The sequence below is a fragment of the Artibeus jamaicensis genome, unplaced genomic scaffold (genome assembly GCF_021234435.1).
Source record: "Artibeus jamaicensis isolate MK-2021 breed Jamaican fruit bat unplaced genomic scaffold, CSHL_Jam_final contig_3163, whole genome shotgun sequence".
Lineage (NCBI taxonomy): Eukaryota > Metazoa > Chordata > Mammalia > Chiroptera > Phyllostomidae > Artibeus > Artibeus jamaicensis.
In genome coordinates this window covers 1-24528 of record NW_026521735.1, presented here as the reverse complement: position 1 = coordinate 24528, position 24528 = coordinate 1, and the positions used below count along the sequence as shown (strand labels likewise).

Here is a 24528-nt window from a genome sequence, read left to right as displayed (position 1 = left end):
ATCTAATGGTAAATTTGTGGGAAACTAAAATAAAAAACAAAACCATGACTTGGATTTAATTTTGGGTAAAAATATAGGAATACCCCAGGAGACATCAATTTACTTGTTATATAATCAAACCTTCCAGAGCAGCTACTATACAAAAGAGCTTCAAGTACAAATTATGCTACAACATGTTACATAAATCAGCTGGGTAAGAGCAGAGTTTTAAATAGCCATACTCTGTCCAAGCCACAGCACACCTCAACTTCCTAGAAGACACATAAACCTATCTACAACTAGACTCTCACATGCTAAAAAATCAGCAAGGTACTAGGCTAACCTGTATCTCCATGAATGAAATACACAGCTTATCCTTTGATTAATGCAAATAAGGCTCAAGTCCTAACTCTGCCTTAAACCAAGTGGTTGGTAGATTATTTCTTAGGCAAGTACCTGATTAATTCAATGGGATAAAACCATACATAGCATTTGTGAAAAATACAAAACGTGATCCTTTTGCCTTAATATTTTTCATTTCTAGCTAAAAGTTTGAATACTGGCTTGGTTAACTTTTATGGCCAACCAATGTCAACAGGGCCAGCATCCTATGATCTACCCAAAGTCTCAAATGTCCACGGAATTACTCAAAGCACTCCTCTGTCAGTCACACTGTTGATGGTTTGCTATTTGCTAACACTCTCTCCTTTTCATTTAATACCCACATTTTGCTTCTCCTTTTCTTTAAAAACTTTTTTAATTGTTTATGCTATTACAGTTGTCCCAATTTCTCTGACTTTGGCACCTCCAACCCAAACCTCCCTTCACTCTAACACCATTGTCCATGTCCATGGATCATGCATATATATTCTTTAGCTACTGTATTTGCTATGCTGTACTTTACATCTCCATGACTATTCTGTAACTACCTATTTGTATCTCTTAATCCCTTCACCTTTTTCACTCACTCCACTACATCTTCCTCCCATCTGGCAGCCATCAAGACATTCTCTGTATCTATGAATGTTTCTGTTCTGCTTGTTTGTTTATTTTGTTGTTTAGATTCAGTTGTTAATAGATATGTATTTATTGCCATTTTATTATACATATTTTTAACCTTTTTTTCTTCATAAAGAAGGCCCTTTAACATTTCATATAATACTACTTTGGTGGTAATGAACTCTTTAGCTTTTTCTTGTCTAGGAAGCTCTTTATCTGTCCTTAATTCTAAATGATAGTTTTACAGGGTAGAGTAATCTTAGTTGCAGTTCCTTGTTTTTCATCACTTTGAGTATTTTTGCTGATCCCTTCTGGCCTGCAAAGTTTCTATTGAGAAATCAGCTGACAGTCTTAGGGGAGCTTTCTTGTAGGTAACCAACTGCTTTTTTCTTGCTGCTTTTAAGATTCTGTGTTTAACCTTTGGCATTTTAATTATGATGTGCTTTGGTGTAGGCCTCTTTGGGGCTCTCTGTGCTTCCTGGACTTGTATGTTTATTACCTTTACCAAGTCAGTGAAGTTATCCATCATTATTTTTTTCAAATAGGTTATCAATTTATTGCTTTCCCTCTTCTTTTTCTGTCACCACCATGATGCAGATGTTGGTACACTTGAAGTTGTCCCAGAGGCTCCTTACACTACCCTCCTTCTTTTGGGTCTTTTTTCCTCTTGTTGTTCTGACTGGGTGTGCTTTGCTTCTTTATACTCTAAATCACTGATCTGATTCTCAGCTTCCTCCCTGTAAATTATTCTTCATTTCAGTTAGTGTATCCCTTATCTGGTTGGTTCTTTTTTATGGTTTCCAGGCCCTTTTTTATACTGTTGAAGTTCTCACGAAGTTCACCGAGCATCTTAATTACCAGTGCTTTGAGTTCTCCAACTAGTAGATTGTTTATCTTTATTTTGTTTAGCTCTTTTTCTGGAGTTTTGTTCTGTTCTTTCATTTGAGCCATGTTTCTTTGTCCCTCATTTTGTCAGCCTCCCAAAGTTTATTTCTATGTATTAGGTAGAGCTACCACCACTTCCTGGCTCGGAAGAGTAGGTTAATGTAGTAAGCATCACATAGAGTCCAGTGGCACAGCTTCCCCTATCACCCGACCTGGGTACTCGAGGTGTGCCCACTCTGTGGGCTGTGTATACCTTCCTCCTGTAGTTGAGCCTTGATTGCTACTGGCACTTCAATGGGAGGGATTTAACCAGGCTGATTAGTTGCAAGGACTAACTGTGACCAATGACCCCCAACCTTCAACCACTGTGGAGCATCATCTGTGCAGGGGTCTACTCCACAGAGCCAGAATTACTTCAGCAGGGCTCTGGTCTTACTGAGTCCACCTCTTGAGTATACCACTTGTGGAAGTGGTTAAGTGATGGCACTCCAACATAGTCTGTAGCTGTCCACACAATACACAGGCTCTGGCACATCTTGGAAGGTATAGGCCAAGGTCAGCCACCACCTGTGTTCTGTCCAGGGCCACCTGGCATAAGCTACCAAGCAATCTACAGATGGCTACTACTTGTGCTGGGCTTGGAGGTGCCCAAGCAAGTCCAACCTATGAACCAAGGCCAGTTGCTAGTAGTGATGAGCCTGGGGCCACTTAACAATAGGCACAGGGCACGCTGAGCCCAGATGCTGCTTGTTTGAGAGCATTTTAAGAAAATCTGAAGCATGAGCCAAGAGAAGCTATTTGCATGGAAAAGCCATGGGCAACAGCTTGGGTGGGCCCAAAGTTGGGCAGGACGAAATCACCAGGGAATCACCTGGGTAGGGCTCAGAAAAGGAACAGTGGCCTCTGCCAGCACTTCTGTCTGGGAGAAAGTTGCTCCATCACCTCTCACTCTGATGTCAGACACCTCAATTCCTCCTGGTATAACTCTGGTGCCTTTTAATCTGCTGCTCTAGTGCTGGAGCTTGAAGGAAGTGAGTCTGAGTAGGTCTATGCATGGGCCCTTTAACAGGAATTGCCAGACACTCTAGCAGTTTGTCTTCTGCAGCCTCATTCACCACTGGTTTTTACCAGAAGTTATGGGGACTTCTCTTCCTGGCACTAGAACCCTGGGCTGGAGGGCCTGGTGTGGAAATGAAGTCTCTTGCTCCAGTTAATCCCTCCTGATTTTTATCCAGCACACATGGGTGTAGGGCCAGCCTGCTTCGCATCTCTGCCCCTCCTACCAGAATTGATGTGGTTTCTTCTTTCAATTCAATGGTTGTAGAACTTCCATTCAGCTCTATGTTTGGTGGTTCTAAATAAGGGTTGATCTGTAGTTTAGTTGTAATTTTGGTGTGGTTGTGTGAGGAGGTAGCTGCGTTTACCCGTGCTCCCATCTTGAATGGAAGTCCTCTCCTTTCCTTTTAGTATCCACATCTTTGATTCTTCTCTATGTATTCTCTCTCCCTTTAACATGAGGCTTCTCCAGGATCCCATTCCCATCCTTCTTTTCTCCCTCGATACATTTTCTTTGAGATATCTCACCCTCTACTGTGGCTTTAACTTCTTTTAAAACCCAAGTCACTCAAAAACTCGTCCTCAGGTGTCAAACCCATATTTGCAAATTGTCCTAAAGGCATCCTAAACTTAACATGTTCTAACAGGACTTTATCCTCTATCTCAGAAATTAATTTAATCCTCTTGAAAATTAACATAATTTTTCATCCAGAGAACCCATTTTTAAAAATTCAATTTACCTTCCTCATTTATTCTCCACATGAAATCTGCCACCAAGTTCTACCTTGGATGCAGTCTCTAAATTGCCCTTTGGAAGTCTTATTAATCTGACATTCTTCCTAATTCCTGCTACCACTACCTACTTTCCAATCCTCCTTTTTTCCCCCTATATACAGCACTAGCTAATCCTACTACCCCACTGATTTCTCTAATATCAGTCTCTCCCCAACTGTAATTTTTTCCTACACTACTGTTAGAAAAATGCATCTAGTCAGTATTCTGCTTAGAAATCCCTGATACCTATATGACAGGAATCCAGGTTTCTTAATATGAGACGTAAGTACAGCTTCATCTCCCACCATTGCATCCAGACACTAGAAGACATCCACTACAGGGATCACATGCTCACAACACCCTTTACAATTCCCTCTTGTTACACTTTCTCCTAGATGATCTGAATGTAACTTTTAAAATTACCTTGATTGCCCTGAAAGCAAAGTTCTCAATACTTTCAGAAGCCTCTGAGACACACCCTTCTCAAAACTCAATCCTTTCTCTGTGCTCTACTATCAGGATTTCAAAACCCAAACTGAAACTGTAGACTGGTAACTGATGGATACTCTTTGCAAGAACCCTCAGCAAGGAAGGAGAGGAAGGGAGAAGTGGGGCTGAACTACCAACTGCTGTCGAAAACCAAAGCCCTTGGGTTGCTATTAAACCTGCCATGCTGATCCCTAACAGATTACAATTTCCCTCATCCTCAAATTCTTCATTTATAGGATAAGGAGGTGGTATCCACAGATGTATCATCTAAGATTTGCATGAACTTGAAAATGCTAAGAAAATCTCCACTATTTTGGGTCTGAGAAGAAGGAAATGAGGCTCTATGAGTATCCTCAGAAAAATAAAGTAATCTTTAGTGTCTTTGCCAGTTTAAAAATATTTTTTCTTAAAATAAATATGATTCATAATCTTGCCACCCAGATAATATCTATTGAAACTTTTCTAGGTTAATTCAATCAACAAATATGTAATGAGTGCCTACCATGTGCCAGGCATAATTTTTGAGTCATGAAATACAGTGTCTAATAAGACAGACAAAGGACAAGTACAGGTTAGGATAGGATAACTACAGTTTTACTAAGTCAGTGTCGTAACAAAGGAAGTAAACTGGATTAAAACAAAACTGAGACTACATCCTCTTATTTGCTTCCTTGGCATTTAGTACAGTGTTCAGCACACAGGAATCACTTAAATGACTTCTGAGTGAATGAACTGAATCTGTAGGCTCCTACATTATGTCATTTACTTGCCAAAAAAGTACGTGACTTAAAGAGACATCTGGACAAATAGAGGAAGTACCAAGATATACAGATTTATTTAGTCAATTTATTTAGTCAGAAGTCACTCCTTTACACAGGCATGTCTCAAATTAATAATGCAGGTAACTTGATGGATGGGCTTGTGGGAAAGATATAATCCTGTTGGTTCTACCTTCAAATATAACCTCAATACAACCATTATCCCACACCTAATCCACAGCCACCCCCGTCATCCCTTTCGTAGACCAAGCTGTGTCCCTGCTTCTCAGCCTAAACCCCTAGACTCTATTTCTCAAATATCTGTTAGAGCCACTGCTTCAAAATATAAATTATATACTGTTACTTCCCTGCTCCAACTTACAATGTGTCCCTTACACTTTTGAGTCCCAACCTTACTCGCATTCAGCCACAGTGCCTTTCCTTACTCCTCTTTAGCAACACTGGTTGTGCTCTTCCTTGATCATGCTGAGCTCTGAAGCCTCAAGGACTCTATTCTTGTTCCTTCTGCCAAGATTTACTGTCCTGTTTTGCTTGGGACGCTACTTCCTCAGTGAGACCTTTCCTGACAACCACCACTAAAACAGCACTCCCCACTACTCTCCTGGTCGCTTACTTTGTTCACATGTTTACATTAAGTATATAAACACATGCACATACATGGCATTTGTTTATTCACTGTCTCCTTCACTGTAATGTAAGGTCCTCAAGGGCAAGAATTTTATTTTCTTCCCAATACCTAGAATGGTAGATGCATATAGTAGGCACTCACATTTTAGAATCAATGAATAAATAAAATGAAGAGACTTAAATAGGATGAGCAGAGACATTGGTTTGGGAAAATGTTCTTATGTCTTTAACTACTTATAATATAGTTCAATTCACACAAAACAAAAACAAACTGCAAACACCCAGCACTGATACTCTGGAGCAGTAACATTCTTCATGAGGAAGAATTCCTCTAACATGCTGTTAGAGGAATAAGACCTGCTTTAAAAAAAAAAAAACAGCTCTGAGATTCTATTAATACTGGAGCCTCTATCATTCCCACTGACCATGCAGACTGCTTCCTGGCCAAGCCCCCAAAGAGGCTGTTTAGTACTTCCTCTGCTCTAAGGCCACCAGTGACCTCCTTCTTTTATCCAGTGAAAGATACTACAAAACTGTCTTAATGGCAGGATCTGTATATTTTAACCTGCCCTGAGCATGTGAGTATACAGAGGCACTCAAAAATTATTTACTGAATTAACTGTGTAAACTTCTTTCAGTCGTTACATTTTCCCCGACTGTGTAGAGCTCAGACACCTTTCTCTGACAAAACAGTAAGTAAAATTAATTACTTGGATAAACTAGTGAGGTCAAGTAGGTAACAGGCCCTTTTTTTGGTTTAAATTATTTTAACAATTGTATTTTTTACATACTTTGTCAAGGTATATATAATCCAAAAGGAGACTGTTCCTCAACCAAAGTGGTAGGATTCATTAGCCCCACAACAGTTGCATTAAAAAATAAGATAAACATAATAGGAATGCAGTACTATAAGTTCAATAAGAAAATTATAAACACCCATCAAAATGAAGTATTTTCTTCTTATAAAAGTTAGTATCTTTTACTCAACACAATACTGTCAGTCCCATTACACTGAAAAATTTCTAGGTATCATCTAAATGGATCCACATTGATTTCCAAAGTATTCCTGTGTAAACAAATTGTTTATAAGCTGAAATTAGTTAAAAAAACATGCACTGTGTCGCAAAAAGAATTTTTGTGTTTGACTACTGGAACTGATCAAGTACTCTTCTGCCAATTAAACAAAGGATTTGAATTTCACCTATTAATGATTTCCATATACATTTCATAACAACTTTCAGCAATTTAGAGGAAATTTAATAAGATAAAGGGTCTCAAGATTAACCTCAAGTCCAACCTGGAGTGGGTATTTTCATCATTAAATAAAAAGGTGATGAGTATTTTTTTACACAGATGTGTCTTCTGCATGGTAAAGCAAGTTAACTAACTTTTGATTCAGACAGAAAAGACTACATATAGAGAGATGTGATTACATGAAGCTTTTATACTCACTTGTGACTACAAACACAGGTCAAATATATAGCAATTAAAACCTGAAATGATCCTCCACTTACAGCCAATGACTAATGTGAGTAAAGGCTTAATATGAAATATAAAAACAGCACAAACCTTTTGATTTCTTTACATCAGGTTCAGGCTCAGATTCCCGGATGAATTGTCCCACATCACTGACTCTTCCAAATGTCATCTTCCTATGTAAGTATGAAAAGAATATAATTTCTAAAAATTGATTTTAAATTCGCAAGAAAAACAGCAAATTTAAAGCATCTCATCTAAATTAAAAAAACAAGAAATACAACTTATAGCTAGCTCATATTATTCAAAGTGAGGCTTACTTTTAAATACAACTGCTCCCCACAAACAGCAAAATAATCTTTAATTTAATGCAATTCCATTCAAATTCCCAAAAAGGCTTATGAAACATGACAAGTTCACAGGTAATTCACATTTCTAAGATTCAAACAGAAGAGAAAATGCACAAGAATAGCCAGATAATTTCATAAAAGAGAAAAAATGGTAGGACAAAATATATTATGGAAGTAGAGTAACATATAACATAATTATGCCAAAAAGCTAAAGTAATATAAAGCAAAGTTAAAAGGTAAAAAACATAATGAAAGGTCTTATCTTTAACAGATTATTACTAACCAATAATTAATATCCAAAAACATACAGAATTCAAACAAGTCATTCAGAAATCACCCAAGAGAGAAATGTGAAAAGGAGATGAAGAGTCAATTCAAAGAAAGTCCTCAACAACCAACAAAAATGCCAAAAGAAGCTCCATCTCATGAGCAATAATGCAGGATTGGTTAAAAAAATTAAAAGTTTGATATTAATGTTGACAATGATGTGGGGAAAATTGGTATCTTTACTAATTCCTGGTAGAATGTAAAATGTACAGATACTTTTAAAGGTAAATTAGTGAGATCTACTAAAATTTTAAATCTGCTTCATGGAACACGAAAGGATATAAAAGGAGGTTCTTTGCTATGCTGTGTCTAACAGTGAAAAATTGAAAACTTAAATACTCAATATCTAAATGACCAAGTAGTGGCACAACATGTTATAATGGAATATTCTGCCATAGTTATAAGCTCTAATTAATATTATATGTAGAATACTATGAGATAGTTGAAATGAGGTAAATCTGTATAGACTAACACAGAAAAATCTACAAAATTCACTATGACTGAAAGCACAAGAAACAGAACACACTGTGATATCAATTACACAAAAATAAACAAACAAAAATATACACTATAGTATAACGATGATTATCCTAATCAGGAAGGAGAGAAAATATGCACTAGTGTGTGATCAAAGGAGTCATTAATTTACACATTTAATTTTTTATAGGAAGAGATTAATATAGTTGTAATTAAAAGTTAGTTAAAAAAAAACACCAAACTTTGTGATGCTTATATATTATTTCCTTTCAGGCAAAGTGGATCTGATTTTAGAGATAGCCTTCCTGTCATTTCATATTTAGAGATAAGTCATTTCATATATGGGTCCACTACACCAACTGATAGAAACTTGTTTTCCTTGACAAAATTTCCAGAAGATGCTAAAATCATAAAAGTAAACCCTGGAAACTACCTTTAAAGATGGGGAAATATCCCTCTGGCTGGTGTGGCTCAGTGGACTGAGCAGCAGCCTGCAAACCAAAGGGTCACCAATTCAATCCCCAGTCAGGGCACATGCCTGGGTTGTGGGCCAGGTCCCCATTAGTGGGTGCATGAAAGATAACTACACATTTCTCCCTCTTTCTCCTTCCTTTCCCCTCTAAAAATAAATAAATAAAACCTTTTTTTAAAAAGTTGAGGAAAAATCACCTCTATTTATGACCAATTTTATAAATTGTTTTTAAAAATTATATTTTATACACAAAAAACTCTGCAATTGACACTTTAAGTTTTTAAATAAATGAACCAACCATTCTTTAAGAATAAATATCATCTTTGGAAATTAACTCATTTAGGCTTATAGTGTGCCATTTCCTAAAAGAAAACAATGCTGACACAGCTAAAGTGTGCTTTCCAAAGACAATGTGGTCAAATAACCTTTCACTTACTTGAAAGCACCTTTCAGACTCCTTGGTCTTCCAACTATCACTGTTACTTTCTTATAAAAGCAATTAAATATGTTTAAATCCCTGTTTTATGGCACTGCTGGGACTGGGGTTGGGGTTGAGTAATCAAGCTATTGCAGAGGTTTATTTAGGCAAGAGGAAGTAATTTTATGATTTGATCTTTCATGAAGTTTAGTAAGTGGCATATCCTATAAATCACTGTCTTTTTGTTACAGGACAATATAAACAACCAAGTTAATTCTCAAATACAAAAGAATAATTTCATTCCTTTTTACAAGCTATTAGTTATACAGTATAATGATATTGGCATCTTTGTACCGTAATAAGTGATATTAGCATCTTTGTACTTAATTTTATTTTTGCTTTTAAGACAGGGCCTTTGAAATAGTTAACATGTGGATCAAATGAAATATGGACAAAATAGCCCCACAAGTACCATATCAACATGACACTGCATCTATCCCATTCATGGTGATGGAATAATGATGGTAATTATACTTGTGGAGTGCTTACTAGATGGTAGGCATGCTTTAAATTCTTCTATATGTTATCTCCTTTAATCCTCTCAACAACCCAATGAAGTAAAATTATCCTTATTTTACAGATGGAAAAACTGAGACATAAAGAGGTGAAGTACTTGTCAGTAAGTGGCTGAGACAAGACTAAAACCCAGCAGTCATTCCTGAGCCTTCACTCTTAAACACGTCCTACTGTACACTATTTGTAAAAGTGCTGGGCATGTAATAGTAGATTAAAATAGATTAAGTTAAAATATAAAAAGATGCAAAATTCCCTATACTTGAAAAAATTCTAGACATGTGCCAAGCTTACCCTGCATATGTCCGTTGGTATAAAGATTCTGGATCCAGACTCGCAGCATCCACAATTATTGCTTCATCAAAATTTTTCAGAATTTTAACACTAGCTTTTTTCACACTGGTCTACAAGAGAAATTGTAAAATTAGTGGTATATTACTTAAGAATCATATCACTCCTGATTTTGGAATATGACAGATTTTTACAAAATCTACGGTGTCTCAAATACATGTAATACTTCACTCAACCCCATCATTACTGTGATGCTTAACAGCAATGATTCTGAAATGTATCAATATATAACTACAGGAAAAAAGCAACTCTTAAAATGTACAAATGAATTCACATGCCAAATCTGTTTTTCTTAACTAGTGGAATTCCCACAGATGTGCTGTCTTCACAGCATTAGGGTTCCTAGTGTACAAAACTCCCATCCATACAGATACATATGCCTAATGAATGTAAAGCCCAACTTTCACAAGCATGAATGCCAGATGACAAAAGCTGAAGGGAACTTTCTAAGATGACCAGCTACATGAGTGTATTAAGGTCTCCTCCACACTCTACTTCTCCACTCCTCATCTGCACATAAAAAGCAAGTCAAAATTGGTGCTTCTATGAAATACAGAGCCATGGGTTGACCCGGAAATTCCACTTCTAGAAATTTAATTACAGACTTACAGTTCTGCAAAATGACTTATATACAAGATTATTCACTGCAGCATTGTTTAAAATAACAAAAGACAGGAGACAAACTTAATACTTACAACAGGTTAAACTTAATACAGGTTAAATTAATAAAATAAATAATTGTGCAGATACTTATAGAACATTCTTTGAGGGCGGAGGTGAGGGAGGGTTCTCTTAATGCAGCAAGAAGGGCACATAGTTAAAAAGAAAGAGGTGCTAGAGTAAAGAAGTGGCAGCACTTCTGTGAGGCCACTGCTATCTGGACTCCAAAACCAGACAGCACAACAAAACCACAGACCAACCTGTCTTCATTATAGATGCAAAATCCTCAATAAAGTACTAGCAAGCCAAATCTAGACACATACAAAAATAATTATATACCACAACCAAGTGGGATTTATCCCAGGAATGCAAGGTTGGCTTAATGTCTGGTAATCAATTAATGTAGTGCATATACTATATCAAGAGCAAAAACCAAAAGCCTGAATAAATAATTATCTCAACTGATGAAGAAAGAGTATTTGACAGAACCCAACACAGTTTCTTGCTAAAAAGCATTCAACAAATTAGGAATACTAGGGAACTTCCTCTACTCCATAAAGAGTATTTATGAAATACCCACACCTAACATATTCCTAAATGATGAAAAATTGAAAGATTTCCCCCTGAGATGAGGAACAAGACAAAGATGCTCACTTTTAACACTTCTATTCAACAATGTACTAGAAGTTCTAGACAGAACAATTAAGCAAGAAAAGGAAATAATAGGCATCCAAAGCAGACAGGAAGAAAGAAAACTTTCTATTTACAAATGACATGATCTTATACACAGAAAATCTAAATAATCCACAAGAAAACTATTTAAAGCTAATTTAGTAATGTTGAAGGCAGAAGATCACACACAAAAGGTGGTTATATTGCTATGCATTATCACTGATGAATCAAAAAATGAGATTAGCCCTGGTTGGCAGAGCTCAGTGGATTGAACCTGGGCTTGAGAACCAAAGAATTACAGTTAAATTCCCAGTCAGGGCACATGCCTGGGTTGCAGGCCAGTTCCCAGCAAGGGATGCACAAGAGGCAACCATACATTGATATTTCTCTCCCTCTCTCCTTCCCTTCCCCTCTAAAGACAAATAAATAAAATCTTTAAAAAATGAGATTATGTATTACAAAGCCACTGTAATCAAAACAGCCTGGTACTGGCATAAAAACAGGCACATAGACCAATGGAACAGAACAGAGAGCCCAGAAATCAACCCAACCCTCTACAGTCAATTAATATTCGACAAAAGGGGGCAGTAACATAAAATGGAGTAAAGACAGCCTCTTCAGCAAATGGTGTTGGGAGAACTGGACAGCTACGTGCAAAAAAATGAAACTTGAGCACCAACTTACACCATACACCAAAATAAATTCAAGGTGGATAAAAGACTTAAATATAAGCCATGACACCATTAAAGTCCTAGAGGAGAACATTGGCAAGAAAATCTCAGATATTCCACGCAGCAACATTTTTACCGATATGTCCCCTAGAGCAAGGAATATAAAGGAAAGAATAAACAAATGGGATCTCATCAAAATAAAAAGCTTCTGCATGGCTAAAGAAAACAGTATTAAATTAAAAAGACAACCAACTGTATGGGAAAACATATTTGCCAATGATACCTCAGACAAAGGTTTAATCTCCAAAATATACAAAGAACTTACACGACTCCACTCTAGGAAGACATCGAACCCAATTAAAAAATGGGAAAAGGACTTGAACAGACACTTCTCTAAAGAGGACATACAGAACATCCAGAGACACATGAAGAGATGCTCAATATCGTTAGCTATCAGAGAGATGCAAATTAAAACCACAATGAGATACCACTTTACACCAGTCAGGATGGCTATCATAAATAAAGCAACAAACAACAAATGTTGGAGAGGGTGTGGGGAAAAGGGGTCCTTAGTCCACTGTTGGTGGGATTGCAGACTGGTACAACCATTATGGAAAACAGTATGGAATTTTCTCAGAAAAATAAAAATTGACCTGCCCTTTGACCCAGCAATTCCACTGCTAGGATTATACCCCAAGAATCCTAAAACATCAATTTCAAAGAACCTATGCACCACAATGTTCATAGCAGCACAATTTACAATAGCCAAGAGTTGGAAGCAACCTAGGTGCCCATCAGTAAATGAATGGATCAAAAAATTGTGGTACATATACACAATGGAATTCTATGCAGCAGAGAGAAAGAAGGAGCTACTACCCTTTTGCAACAACATGGATGGAACTGGAAAGCATTATGCTGAGTGAAATAGGCCAGGCATTGAAGGACAAATACCATATGATCTCACCTTTGACAGGAAGCTAAAGAATAAAACAAACAAGCAAACAATAAAAACAAAGACACTGAAATAGAGAACAAGTGGGCAGCGACCAGAGGGGAGAGGGAAGGGAACTTAAGGGGAAAAAGGGGGAGGGATTTTGAGGAACAAGTATGAAAGACACAAAGATGAGGACTGTGGGGGGTGGGAATGGGAGGGAGAGGGAAGACCGGGCAGGGGGGTGGGGTGGGATGGGAGAAATAGATTAAAAAAAATGTACTTGAAAAGTAACTAAATAAAATTTAAAATTAAAAAAAAAATAGATTAATTGTATATAAAATCAATGTTTTACAATGTTTTAAAAAGATTTTATTTACCATATTTATTTTTAGAAAGAAGGGAATAGCGGGAGAAAGAAAGGGAGACAAACATTGATTTGAAAGAGAAACATCAATTGGTTGCCTTTGGACAGAACCCACAAACCAAGCATGTGCCCTGACCAGTAATCAAATCCGTGACCTTTAACTTTGTGGGATGACACTCAACCAACTGAGCTACACCAGTCAGGGCAGTTTCATAATGTATGATGTTTTTAGAATAGAAGGATGTATAAGGTTTATTTTCTCAGATTGCAAAAACAAACAACAAACAAAAACCCCAACACACACACAAATTAAAAACACTTTTGGAAAGAAAGAATTTGATCTAGTTCAAGATAAAAACAAGTGACAGCTTGAGGAAAAGTTTTAAGAAAACTATTTACAACTTCAGGGAAAACAATGTAAGCACAAAAGCTAAACTGCGTAACTTCAATTGCCTAGTCCTGATTCACCCCTAGAAGAAAATTTTCCTTAAGAACCCTCTTAGCAATAAGCAACTGATAAATAAATATAATCACAACTTAATGTCACAAGGGCTTGATATTAAAAAAAAACTTTACAGAATATTTAAATTAAAAAGTGGGAAGATGTGATATATCCTAGAAATAAACAGTTTGTCAATTAAAAAAATGAAATTAAGAAAACAATTCTGCTGGGTGAAAAAGGCGTAGGGATTAAGGGGTACAAATTGGTAGTCACAAAATAGTCCCAGGGATATAAACTACAGCACAGGGAATATAGTTAATAATATTGTACTAACTATGTATGGGGCCGGGTGGGTTAGTTGAAATATTGGGGAAGAACACTTTGTAATACATATGATTGTCTAACCATTATGCTGTACGCTTGAAAGTAATACAAAATAATATCGAATGTTAAGTGTGATTAAAAAAATTTTTTTAGTCCTGGCTGGTGCAGCTCAGTGGATTGAGCACAGGCCTGTGAAGCAAAGGGTCATTGGTTCAATTCCCAGTCAGGGTACATGCCTGGGTTGCAGGCCAGGTCCCCAGAAGGGGACACATGAGGCAACCACACACTGATGTTTCTCTCCCACTCTTTCTCCTTCCCTTCCCCTCTCTCTAAAATAAATAAATAAATAAAATATTTTTAAAAATAAATAAAAAAAGAAGTGAGACTTAAAAAAATAAAATAAAATAAATTTTAAGGTATATAGCCTATACACTGAAAATTACAAAATGTTGCTGAAAGAAATTAAAGACAGCCGAAATAAACAATGGTCATCTCACATTCATGCACTGGACAGCTTATTGTTAAGATGACAACCCTCCCAAAGCAATCTACAGAGTCAATGTAATCCTGATCAAAATGGAAAACCTGATCAAAAAGTTAAAATCTGATTCATAGGAATTGCAAGGGGCCCAGAACAGCCAAAACAATGTTGCAAATAATAAAAGCAAAGTTGGAGGACAAATACTTCTCAAAACAATGTAGTACTGACATAAGGACAGGAGCACAGATTGACAGAACTGACAGTCCAGAAATACACCCATGTATCTATAGTAAAATGATTTTTGGCAAGGATGCCAACACCATTCAATGGTGAAAGAACAGTTTTTCCCCCCAATAAATGGTGCTGGGACAACTAGATATCCACATGGGAAAGAATCAAGGTGGACCTTGGCTCATGTAACATGCAAAACTAAAATGGATCAAAAGCCTAAAACTTTTTAGAAGAAAATAGGTGGCCATGGGAAATGACTGCCTAATTGGCACAAAGTTTCCACTTAGGGCAATGAAAAAGTCTGTAAGCAGACAGTAGTGCAGACTGCACAACACTGGAAATATACAAAATGTTGGTCACTTGTGTATTTTATGTTAAATAAATTTTACCTCAATAAAAAAATTATGATATTCTTACACACTTATAATAAACCTGAGTATGAAATTAAGAAAACAATTCTATTTATAGTAGCATCAAAAAGAATAAAATATTTAGAAATAATTTTTTAAATATAACACTTATATTTAAAAACTACAAAATATTGTTGAAAGAAATTACAGGTGTTTTGAATAAATGAAAAGACATGTCATGTTTATGGACCAGAAGATTTAATACTGTTAAGATGGCAATACCCCCAAATTGATCTATGGAGTCAATGCACTCTTAATCAGAATCCTGACTGACTCTTCATAAAAACTGACAAGCTGATCATAAAACTCAAATGGAAACTCAAGGGACTCCAAATAGTCAAAACAACCTTGAAAAAGAAGAACTAAGTTCAGAAACTTCCTTATTTCAAAAGTTATTACAAAGCAACAGTAATCAAGATAGAGTTACCATCTGACTCAGCAATTCTATTCTTATCTATTATATAACACACAAGAGAAACGAAAACATATCAACACTAATTTGTAATAGCCAAAGGCAGAAACAACCCAAATGTCCACCAACTGGTAGATAAACAAAATGTGGTGTGTCTGCACAATGGAATATTATTTAGCCACAATATGTAATAAAACTTCTGTTACATGCTAAACAGAGATGAACCTTGAAAACGTTATGCTAAGAAAAAATGTTAAGTAAAAGAAGCTAGTCACAAAAGACCACTTATGGTAAGGTTGCTTATTCTGGTTATTTCATATAAATAGAACCATAATTTATATGAAATATCCAGAATAAGCACCTCAACAGAAACAGAAGTGAGTAGACTGGCACAGCCTGGAAGAATGGAGGACTGAGAGAACAACAGTTAAAGGACAGGATTTCTCTGGATTGTGATGACAGGTAAGCAAGTCTGTGAATATACTAAACACCATCAAATTACACTATGTAAATGGGTGAACTGTATGGTATATGAATTGCATCTCAATAAATCTGTACAAGAAAAAGAAAAATACATACAGTGTGCTTCCAGTTATAAAACGACAAAAACAAACAAAACGCTGATCTATGCCATCAGAAGTCAGACAGCAGCCATCCTGGCAGGGGGAGGCTAGTTACTGGAAGCGGGTATAAGAGAGTTTCTGATGTACTGATAAAACTCTGTTTCTTGGTCTGGATGTTGGCTAAGGGTTAGTTCTGTTTATGGAAAGTCTTCAAGCTATTTTAGTTATGATATGCACATTATACTTCAACCACAATGTAAAAGTATTTTTTACAATTACTATCTAGACCTTTAAAATGCCTAAAAAAGCCCCAAACATTTTAGCCTATACAAAAGAAACAAAATGGCAACCACATCCAGCAGGTTACCTCCTGTGTAACCTCCATAGGAGGAAAACATACTGAGAGCCTTATTTATGACAATAAAATAGTACTGTCTTATAAATTAAGAAAATTTGTCCAAGGCTCAGTGTCCAAAATCCAAACTATTATTTATTTGTCAATAGATGAGGAAATAATCACGCTATGTTATTAAACTTATGGTGAAGAACACAAGATATAGAAGAGTTCTGGTTCTAGCACTTACTGTGGGACTTTAATAAAATCAGTTCAGTTAGTACTTCCCTAGATCTCTTCTCTTGAGGATAATCCCACTTCATGGGATTTGGGGGAGAATCAATAAGGTTTGATATATGAAAGCACTCAAAAAAAAAAAAAAAAAAAGAAAATGTATAATCACTATAGTTCAAAATGAAATAAAAAAGCTCTTCAGTGAACTATAATATTAAGAAATCTAGCAGTTCACTCAATTATTCTATAAAAAAGCACCCCAAATTTAGTTACTAAAATTTCCCAAATAAGTACACAAAGCACTCTTCCAAAGCTACATTGACTTGTTGTTCCCCTTACTCATGCATTCATTGGCTGACTCTTGCTTGTGCCCTGACCTGCAGCTCACACATACCAGGACAACACTCTAACCAACTGAGGTGCACAGACAGGGTGCAAACACTTTGATTGGAATATACAGTAGAGGCTAATTTTGTTCCTCCTTTGTTTCTTCAACTACTTATAACTTTCAAATGGGATGTTACTGGATTGAAGGAAAGGACTGATACACCTTTCTAAAGGCAGAGGCAAATCTGCGAGTACCTGAGATGCCAAACTGTCAGCACCGCCTTGGGGAGGGTCATCAGGAGGGCCAGAGCCGGCAGCAGTCAGCGAGGCATTCCCTCCCAGAAATACATCCCCTCGCACTGAGTGGATCAGATCGTTCAAGTATTTATAATAAAGGTTGCTGGACAAAAAGCCAGGCAAGAACACCTAAATGGGAGGACCAGCATTATTTTAAAAATGAAATCAAATACAATCAAAACCTTATTTAAAATGAAACTTTACCTACATTTCTACTAGCTAGCACAAATGATTTTCCTTTTTATATTTTAAGTATTATCCCTTTATACAAAGTTTACATTATAAATAAAATTATATGTGGGCAATTTATAGGTACCTCCCCCCAAAAAAACCCATTTGCTGAAACTATTACACAGCCTTGATATTTAGACTCTTAATGACCAGAAAATAGTCTAGGCAGTGGATATATACTGAAACTAGATTTTTCTGGTTTGTTATAAATATTAAAGTCTCTGCATGTATTGACTTACTTTTGAACTGATTTCCTTATTATAAGTTACTAGGAGTATGATTACTGAGTTAAACAGTATGGACATTTTACCTTTGACATATACGGCCAATTTACCCTTCAGAAGTATGCTGTTATTTTGTCCTACTAGCAACACATCATCAAGGGATCTGTTTTGACACAGGCTTTCCAACATGGGGTTGTGCTGTTAAGTAAATGCCTAATAATGCATGGTTGTTTTTGTTTGCATTCAAAAATTATGAATGATGCTGAATAAGTTCTCATGTTTATTGCTGGCATTTGCTCTTACCAATCTTTCCTTCACAGCACTCAGTACAACTGTACATGGTTACACCCATGTTTAATGTGTGCCTTGTCACAGACAGAGCTCCAGGAGGGCAGAAGTCACGTTTCTTTTGTGTACCACTGACACCAAGAGCTAGCACAGAAATACTCACGGAAATGGTGAAGAAATTGCCGTGGTCTTTTTATTTATCTACTTGATTCTTAGAATTAGTGTAAGTTCTTTACATATACACATTTGGTAAAATATATTATTAGAATCCATTTTCTCTGTGTTTTCATTTTCTTTATTACCAAAGTTTACATTCTTTATATGACACAGACCTGGAACTTTTCCTTTAAGATCAGAAAGATTTTAATTTTAAACATGAAAAAATTATTATCCCTGGGCAATAGCTGATACTCTATTCAGTTTACCACTAGATTTTTTTTTTTTTAAGATTTTATTCATCCATCCTTAGAGGGGAAGGGAAGGAGAGAGGGAAAGAAACATCAATGTATGGTTGCCTCTCGTGTGTCCCCCGCTGGGAACTGACCTGCAACCTAGGCATGTGCCCTGACTGGGAATCGAACCTCGATACTGTGGTTCACAGGCCCGTGCTCAATCTACTGAGCTACACTAGCCAGGGCTTACCACTAGCTTTTTAATGATTGGTTTTTATATTTAACTTTTCCATATTACTGGAGTTCAGTGTTTATGTGGATATTATATAACAGTGCTTGCTTAACTCCTTCCACCTAGATACACAAGACATATGTCAGCGATGTCACCTCATGGGCTTATCCTGGGCTCTGTGCAATTCCCTGTAAAAGCTGTTCTAGTTCATTAGAAAAATAAACCATCCACAATAAACTCTAATACTTTATTATTAATAAGCTAGTAGTGATACCCTAATCAGTTATCATGATACTATATAAAACTAGTGCTCCAACCCTGTTGAAAAATATTGGTGAAAATTTCTGGTTCACTCCTAAGCTAACCTTCCCCAATACAGCTATCTAATTAATAAGCACTTTATTCATATACATTTTACCTCATTTTTATTCTCAAAATAACTTCAACATAAGTATCCATATCACCCCCATTTTACAGTTGAGGAAAATGGCATTAAAGAATTTCAGTTACTGCCTGAAGCTCATAAAGGTTAAGAGTCAGACTCAAAGACTGCTCTTAATCATTATGCTGTGCTACTTAAATTTTCCACTGTTCTGTTGATTTGTTTTTTCCCATTTTGTATTTTCTTGGTTCTAACAGTAAATCTTATAGTTTAACACTTTCAAAGTTCTTGGTTACCTTCTCCATGGTTGTCCAGGCCTGACGTAATGGAGTTGTAAAACAGTTAGGGAGTGGCCCACCTTCCCTGCAGATATTAGATTCAATTTCTAATCTCACAGCATCATCGAATCCAAGAGGATGTGTGGCCTGCAGGGAGAAGTACCTATGGTGGAAAGACAGCCAAAGTAAAAGAAACTCCGCATCAAATACACACAACATCTGCCATCCACACCAGAGACCCTCCTCTGGGGGTATCTGATTCGGCCTGAACTGGACTACAGAGCTGTGTACTGACAGCCTGGCTGCAACCTCTACTCTCATTACGCCAAAGACAGCTGAACCTGCTTGCTGCCGCTGTCTGCCTTCCCTCACACTCAGTTCTCCTTTAAGATTTTCTAGGGTCAGGCTACAATCACACAAATAAATTGATCAATCACACATATTTAATGGGAATCTATTCTCTGTTCAGCACTTGGTAGAAAGCAACGGATTTGAATGAGGGTAAGACACAGTCATTTCCCCTGGAAACTGAATAGAAAAAAATCCCTACACAGGATTTAATGAGAGCACACTGTCACAACTATGAGGAACACATAACATACGTGTACAAATTCAAAACAAAATTGCACTGAGGGTGAAGTGGATGGATTTGATGTATTTGGATAGAATAATAGGAGTTGCTGATAACTAGTATTAAAGGAAAATGAGTAACTGACGATAACTTAAAGATTTTTAACTTATTAGGATATAATGCAATTAGTGTTTTGGTAAGCAGATCGTAAAGTGGATACTAAAAAGAAAAAAGCATTAAAGGATAAACATAGGTTTATGGTCTCTACCAAGTATTCTAATGGCTTCTGACTCCTCTCTGTGATACACATTACAGGAAGGCGGACAAGGCATGACTGTGATGATGCCGATAGGCGGGTGAGGGTCTCTAATAGTAACCTTCACTGAGAAATGGCTCCCTGCATGGACATGGGAGCACTAGGGAAAAGAGCATCTGTGCCCTGTGTGGTGACTGAGTTCCAGCCAGGACCTTACTAGTGCCACTCTTCTGTTATCGCAGAAAGAAAACTCTTGTTTTTTTGTTATCAGTGCTTTCTTAGCAAAAAGAGAATCTTCCATCTTGTAACAAAGAAATTCATAAATATTCCTTTGTGATTTGAATTTTTGGGCACCCCAGACTAAATCTCTAAATGTAAATACCTATGTATTTCAATGACCATATAACAATGTTTCTTACATAATATTTTCCACAAATATACTACAATAAACACTGGACAAATATGAAGAATTGCATTCCAGTCCAAGTGCTGCCACTAACATGTTCTGTAACTTTGAGAAATACACTACCTCCCTGGCCTTAGTTTTCTTATCTGCAATATAGGAAAATCAGCCTAGATCCTCAATCTGGCTGTTCATCACAATCATCTGGGGTGTCTCCTAAAAATAAAGATTCCCAGTCACACCTCAAACCTGCTGAATGAACATCTCTCAGAGAGGCCTGAAACCTACTCTGAATAAGCTCCTGGCGACTCTCAGGTGGACAGCCAGCCCAGCCTGCAGAGCCATGCTCAGCAATCACTGATCTGGAGGCTCTCTGCTTTCTTCCAACCCTAACATCCATGGGTTCTCCTCTCCCCTGAAGCTATCCCCTTAGCACTTGTTTGTGGATACAAATAACACATTACTTTTCTTCACAAAATAAGAAAAGTTAAATGAAGCTGGCCTCAGCTTTATCACTTATCTGATATTTTCAGTTCTGTTCACTGTAAGATTGCACTGCCCTCTCCTTTCTACTGAAAACTAATTATTCACTGAATACTTAAGCTGGCTGAGCAATCTGCACTAGAAAACACAACATGCCATACATGTTCATTCAGGACCCTTTATAACCTATTCCAATTAGTTACATCTTCCTCTAATATTCCATAGCCAAGTTTCAATTACCGAAAGTTAAGTTTCTTGAAAGTACCACATTCCCTCAAGTTTCTGTGACTCTGCTTGTCAGAGCTCTACCTAGAATGTTCTTTTCTGTCTTCTCTGGCTAGCAAAATTCAATTCCTTCTTCAGGACCCAACTTAAACCTTTCTTCTATGAAATCCTTGACGAACTCCATCCACACTGCTGTTCTACCTGCCACACACAAGACTCCCCTTTCTCTCCAGCAGAAAGTTTTGCTCTAAGCAAACACATCATGTGCAAAGGAGCTCTATGCTGCTCCCTGAGTCTCTTAACAGCGGAGACTGAGTTCATTCATTTGTATTTCTGAAGTACGTATCAAATACTTGGTAAATATTTGCTAAATGCTGAATACATCTGCAATAAAACTCACTTGTCATATAAAATCATGGCATCGTTCTGCGCCTCCTGTCCATCATATTGGCCCTTTTTGGCAGCAAGCTGAGACTGGAAGTTATCTGCTGCCAACCAGAACTGTAAGATATTCACTGCATCTTCTTTTTCCATATACTAGGAAGGAAAAATACAAAAGAGGAAAATAAGATCACATTCAGAGGTATCTCACCGGCACTAATTTATAAGCCCTAACTATTAAAATATAGGATATGAGAAAACCAAAACAAAACCCCAAACCTAACAGGTCTATGTGTTCACTTAATGCCAATCACACTTTACAGTCACCTGAAATTTAAAGTTTAAAAACATTGCTTCAGAGGAAAAAAAACACCAAAAAACTTACAAAAATACAAGCATCACATAGCTGGATGCAAACTTTAGTGAAATGGAGTAAAAACTACAGTAAAGATGGATTAGTGGTTCCTTGCTGGCAGATATGCAAAGAATAAAGTAACAGACCAACCCTTTTATACCTGATCATTTCCATCATTCTATGCAGCCATAGTAACCTGAACAAACTTGTGGCAAAAGAGAGGGAGTGAAAAAATAAATCAACTAAACTGTATTCTTGTGAAGGTACAGAATAAAAGTGTGTATTGAAGTTACTGCTTTGTGAGACTGGGAATCCTCTTACCTCTGCTTCATAGTCATTTGCTTACAACTAAAGAATTTCATTTATTTATTTATTTATTTATTTATTTATTTATTTATTTATTTATATTGATTATGCCATTACGGTTGTTCTATTCCCCCCTTCATTCCCCTCCACCCTACCCCCACCCCGTCCCCACCATTACCCCCCTTTAGTTTATGACCATGTGTCTCAAGTTCTTTAGATTCTATATTTCTCATATTATTCTTGCCCCCCCATCAATTTTCTACCTACTGTCTGTGCTACTTATTTTCTGTACCTTCTCCCCCCTTCTCCTCCTCCCACTCCCCTATTGCTAACCCTCCTTGATATCTTCATTTCTATGTTTCCACTCCTGATCTAGCTGTCCTTTTAGTTTGCTTTTGTTTTAGGTGTGGTTGTTGATAACTGTGAGTTTGCTGTCCTTTCACTGTTCATGTATTTTTAACTTCTTTTTCTTAGATAAGTCCCTTTAACATTTCATATAATAAGGGCTTGGTGATGATGAACTCCTTGAATTTGGTCTTATCTGAGAAGCACTTTATCTGTCCTTCTATTCTAAATGAAAGTTTTGCTGGATAGAGCAATCTTGGATGTAGGTCTTTGGATTCCATGACTTGGAATACCTCTTTCCAGCCCCTTCCTGCCTGTAAGGTCTCTTTTGAGAAATCAGCTGATAGTCTGATAGGAACTCCTTTGTAGGTGACTGTCCCCTTATCTCTGGTTGCTTCTAGGATTCTCTCCTTCATATGAATCTTGGCTAATGTAATGATGATGTGCCTTGGTGTGTTTCTTCTTGGGTCCAACTTCTTTGGGACTCTCTGAGCTTCCTGGATTTCCTGGAAGTCTATTTCCTTTGCCAGAACGGGGAAATTCTCCTTTATTATTTGTTCAAATAAGTTTTCCACTGGTGAATGTTCCTTTCCCCTTTCTTGGTACCCCTATAATTCGGATGTTGGAGTGTTTAAAGATGTCCTGGAGGTTCCTAAGACTCTCCTCATTTTTTTGAATTCTTGCTTCTTCAGTCTTTTCTGTTTGGCCATTATTTGCTTTCTTCTGGTCCACTCCATTAATCTGAGTCCCAGTTTCCTTTTCATTGCTATTGGTTTCCTGTGCAATTCCATTCATTTCAATTAGTTTCGCCTTCATATATTTGTCTAATTTGTGGCTATAATCAACCAGTTCTGTGAGGATCCTGATGACCAGTGTTTTAAACTGTGCGTCTGAGAGTTTTGCTATTTCTTCATTACTTAGATTTATAGGCTCTGGGGCTCTGAGATCTTCTTGAGCCATTTTTGGTCTCTTCTCACCCGTTAAGTATGAGTAGTGGAGCCTTGGACTCTCAGGTCGCTTGGCTGTGACGCTATTATGTGGGAGCGGGGTCAGAGCGGGGAAATGGCGACTCCCTCAGCTGTTTCTCGCCCCTGGGTGGGGAGCAGAGCCTTAGGTGGTTCACCAGGGCCAGGCCACTAAGAGTTGTTGGGTTATGAAGCTGTATGTGGAGGCGGGGTCAGAGTGGAAATGGCGGCGCCCTCTGCTGCCACTCGCAGCGGGGACCTGTTGGGTCCCGTCCAATCACCCACTCCCTCCCTTGTCTATCTGCCCACCAATGCGCGACCACAGTCAACCCGCAGCCCTGCTCCCTCGCTGTTTCCTCGCGGTCGCTTGCTGAGTCGCTTACTAGGTCCAACCCTGTGCCTGGGTTCTATGTGCCTGAGTCCATCTGACCGAGTTTTCCTGTGCAACCCCGCTCCGACAGCTGCTAGTTTCACCTCTTACCAGTCAGGCTGAAGAATCTGTTGTTAACAGACTTCCGAAAAGTTCAATTTTCTGTGTTCTGGCTGTGTTTTCTGTTGCTAATATTTAGTTGTCTCTAAACTTAGTTGTGAGAGAAAGCACAGCTTTTCCACCTATGCCTCCATCTTGGCGGAACAACTAAAGAATTTCATTTGCTGAAGCCTACAAATACTGTTATACTATCATATTTTGCTGTGTATAATGTGCACTTTCTTGCCCAAATTTTTGAGGGAAAAATAGGGTGTACATTACACATGGATACTACCTGAAATACCTTGTATCTGTTCTTGTGTTTTGTAATTATTTGCTACATAATATGCTAAA

The 24528-nt window shown here is 37.4% G+C and overlaps 1 protein-coding gene across 7 annotated transcripts in view; it reads right to left on the bottom strand.

Annotated features, from left to right (window-relative positions):
* AKAP10 (A-kinase anchoring protein 10) overlaps positions 1-21910 on the bottom strand; it is a 41327-nt gene extending 19417 nt beyond the window's left edge. For 5 of the 7 annotated variants that reach the window (XM_053663289.1, XM_053663290.1, XM_053663293.1 and 2 more), the window contains exons 1-5: positions 21754-21909; positions 19434-19578; positions 17347-17517; positions 9976-10085; positions 7158-7240 (exon numbers count right to left, since the gene is read on the bottom strand). In XM_053663289.1, coding sequence (XP_053519264.1) covers positions 7158-7240; positions 9976-10085; positions 17347-17517; positions 19434-19578; positions 21754-21887 — 643 coding nt within the window. In that variant the 5' untranslated portion in view covers positions 21888-21909. Of the gene's footprint in view, positions 1-7157; positions 7241-9975; positions 10086-17346; positions 17518-19433; positions 19579-21753 lie in introns of all 7 variants that reach the window. The other 2 variants (XM_053663292.1, XM_053663295.1) reach the window with 2 other exon arrangements.
* Positions 21911-24528: the final 2618 nt, after the last annotated feature.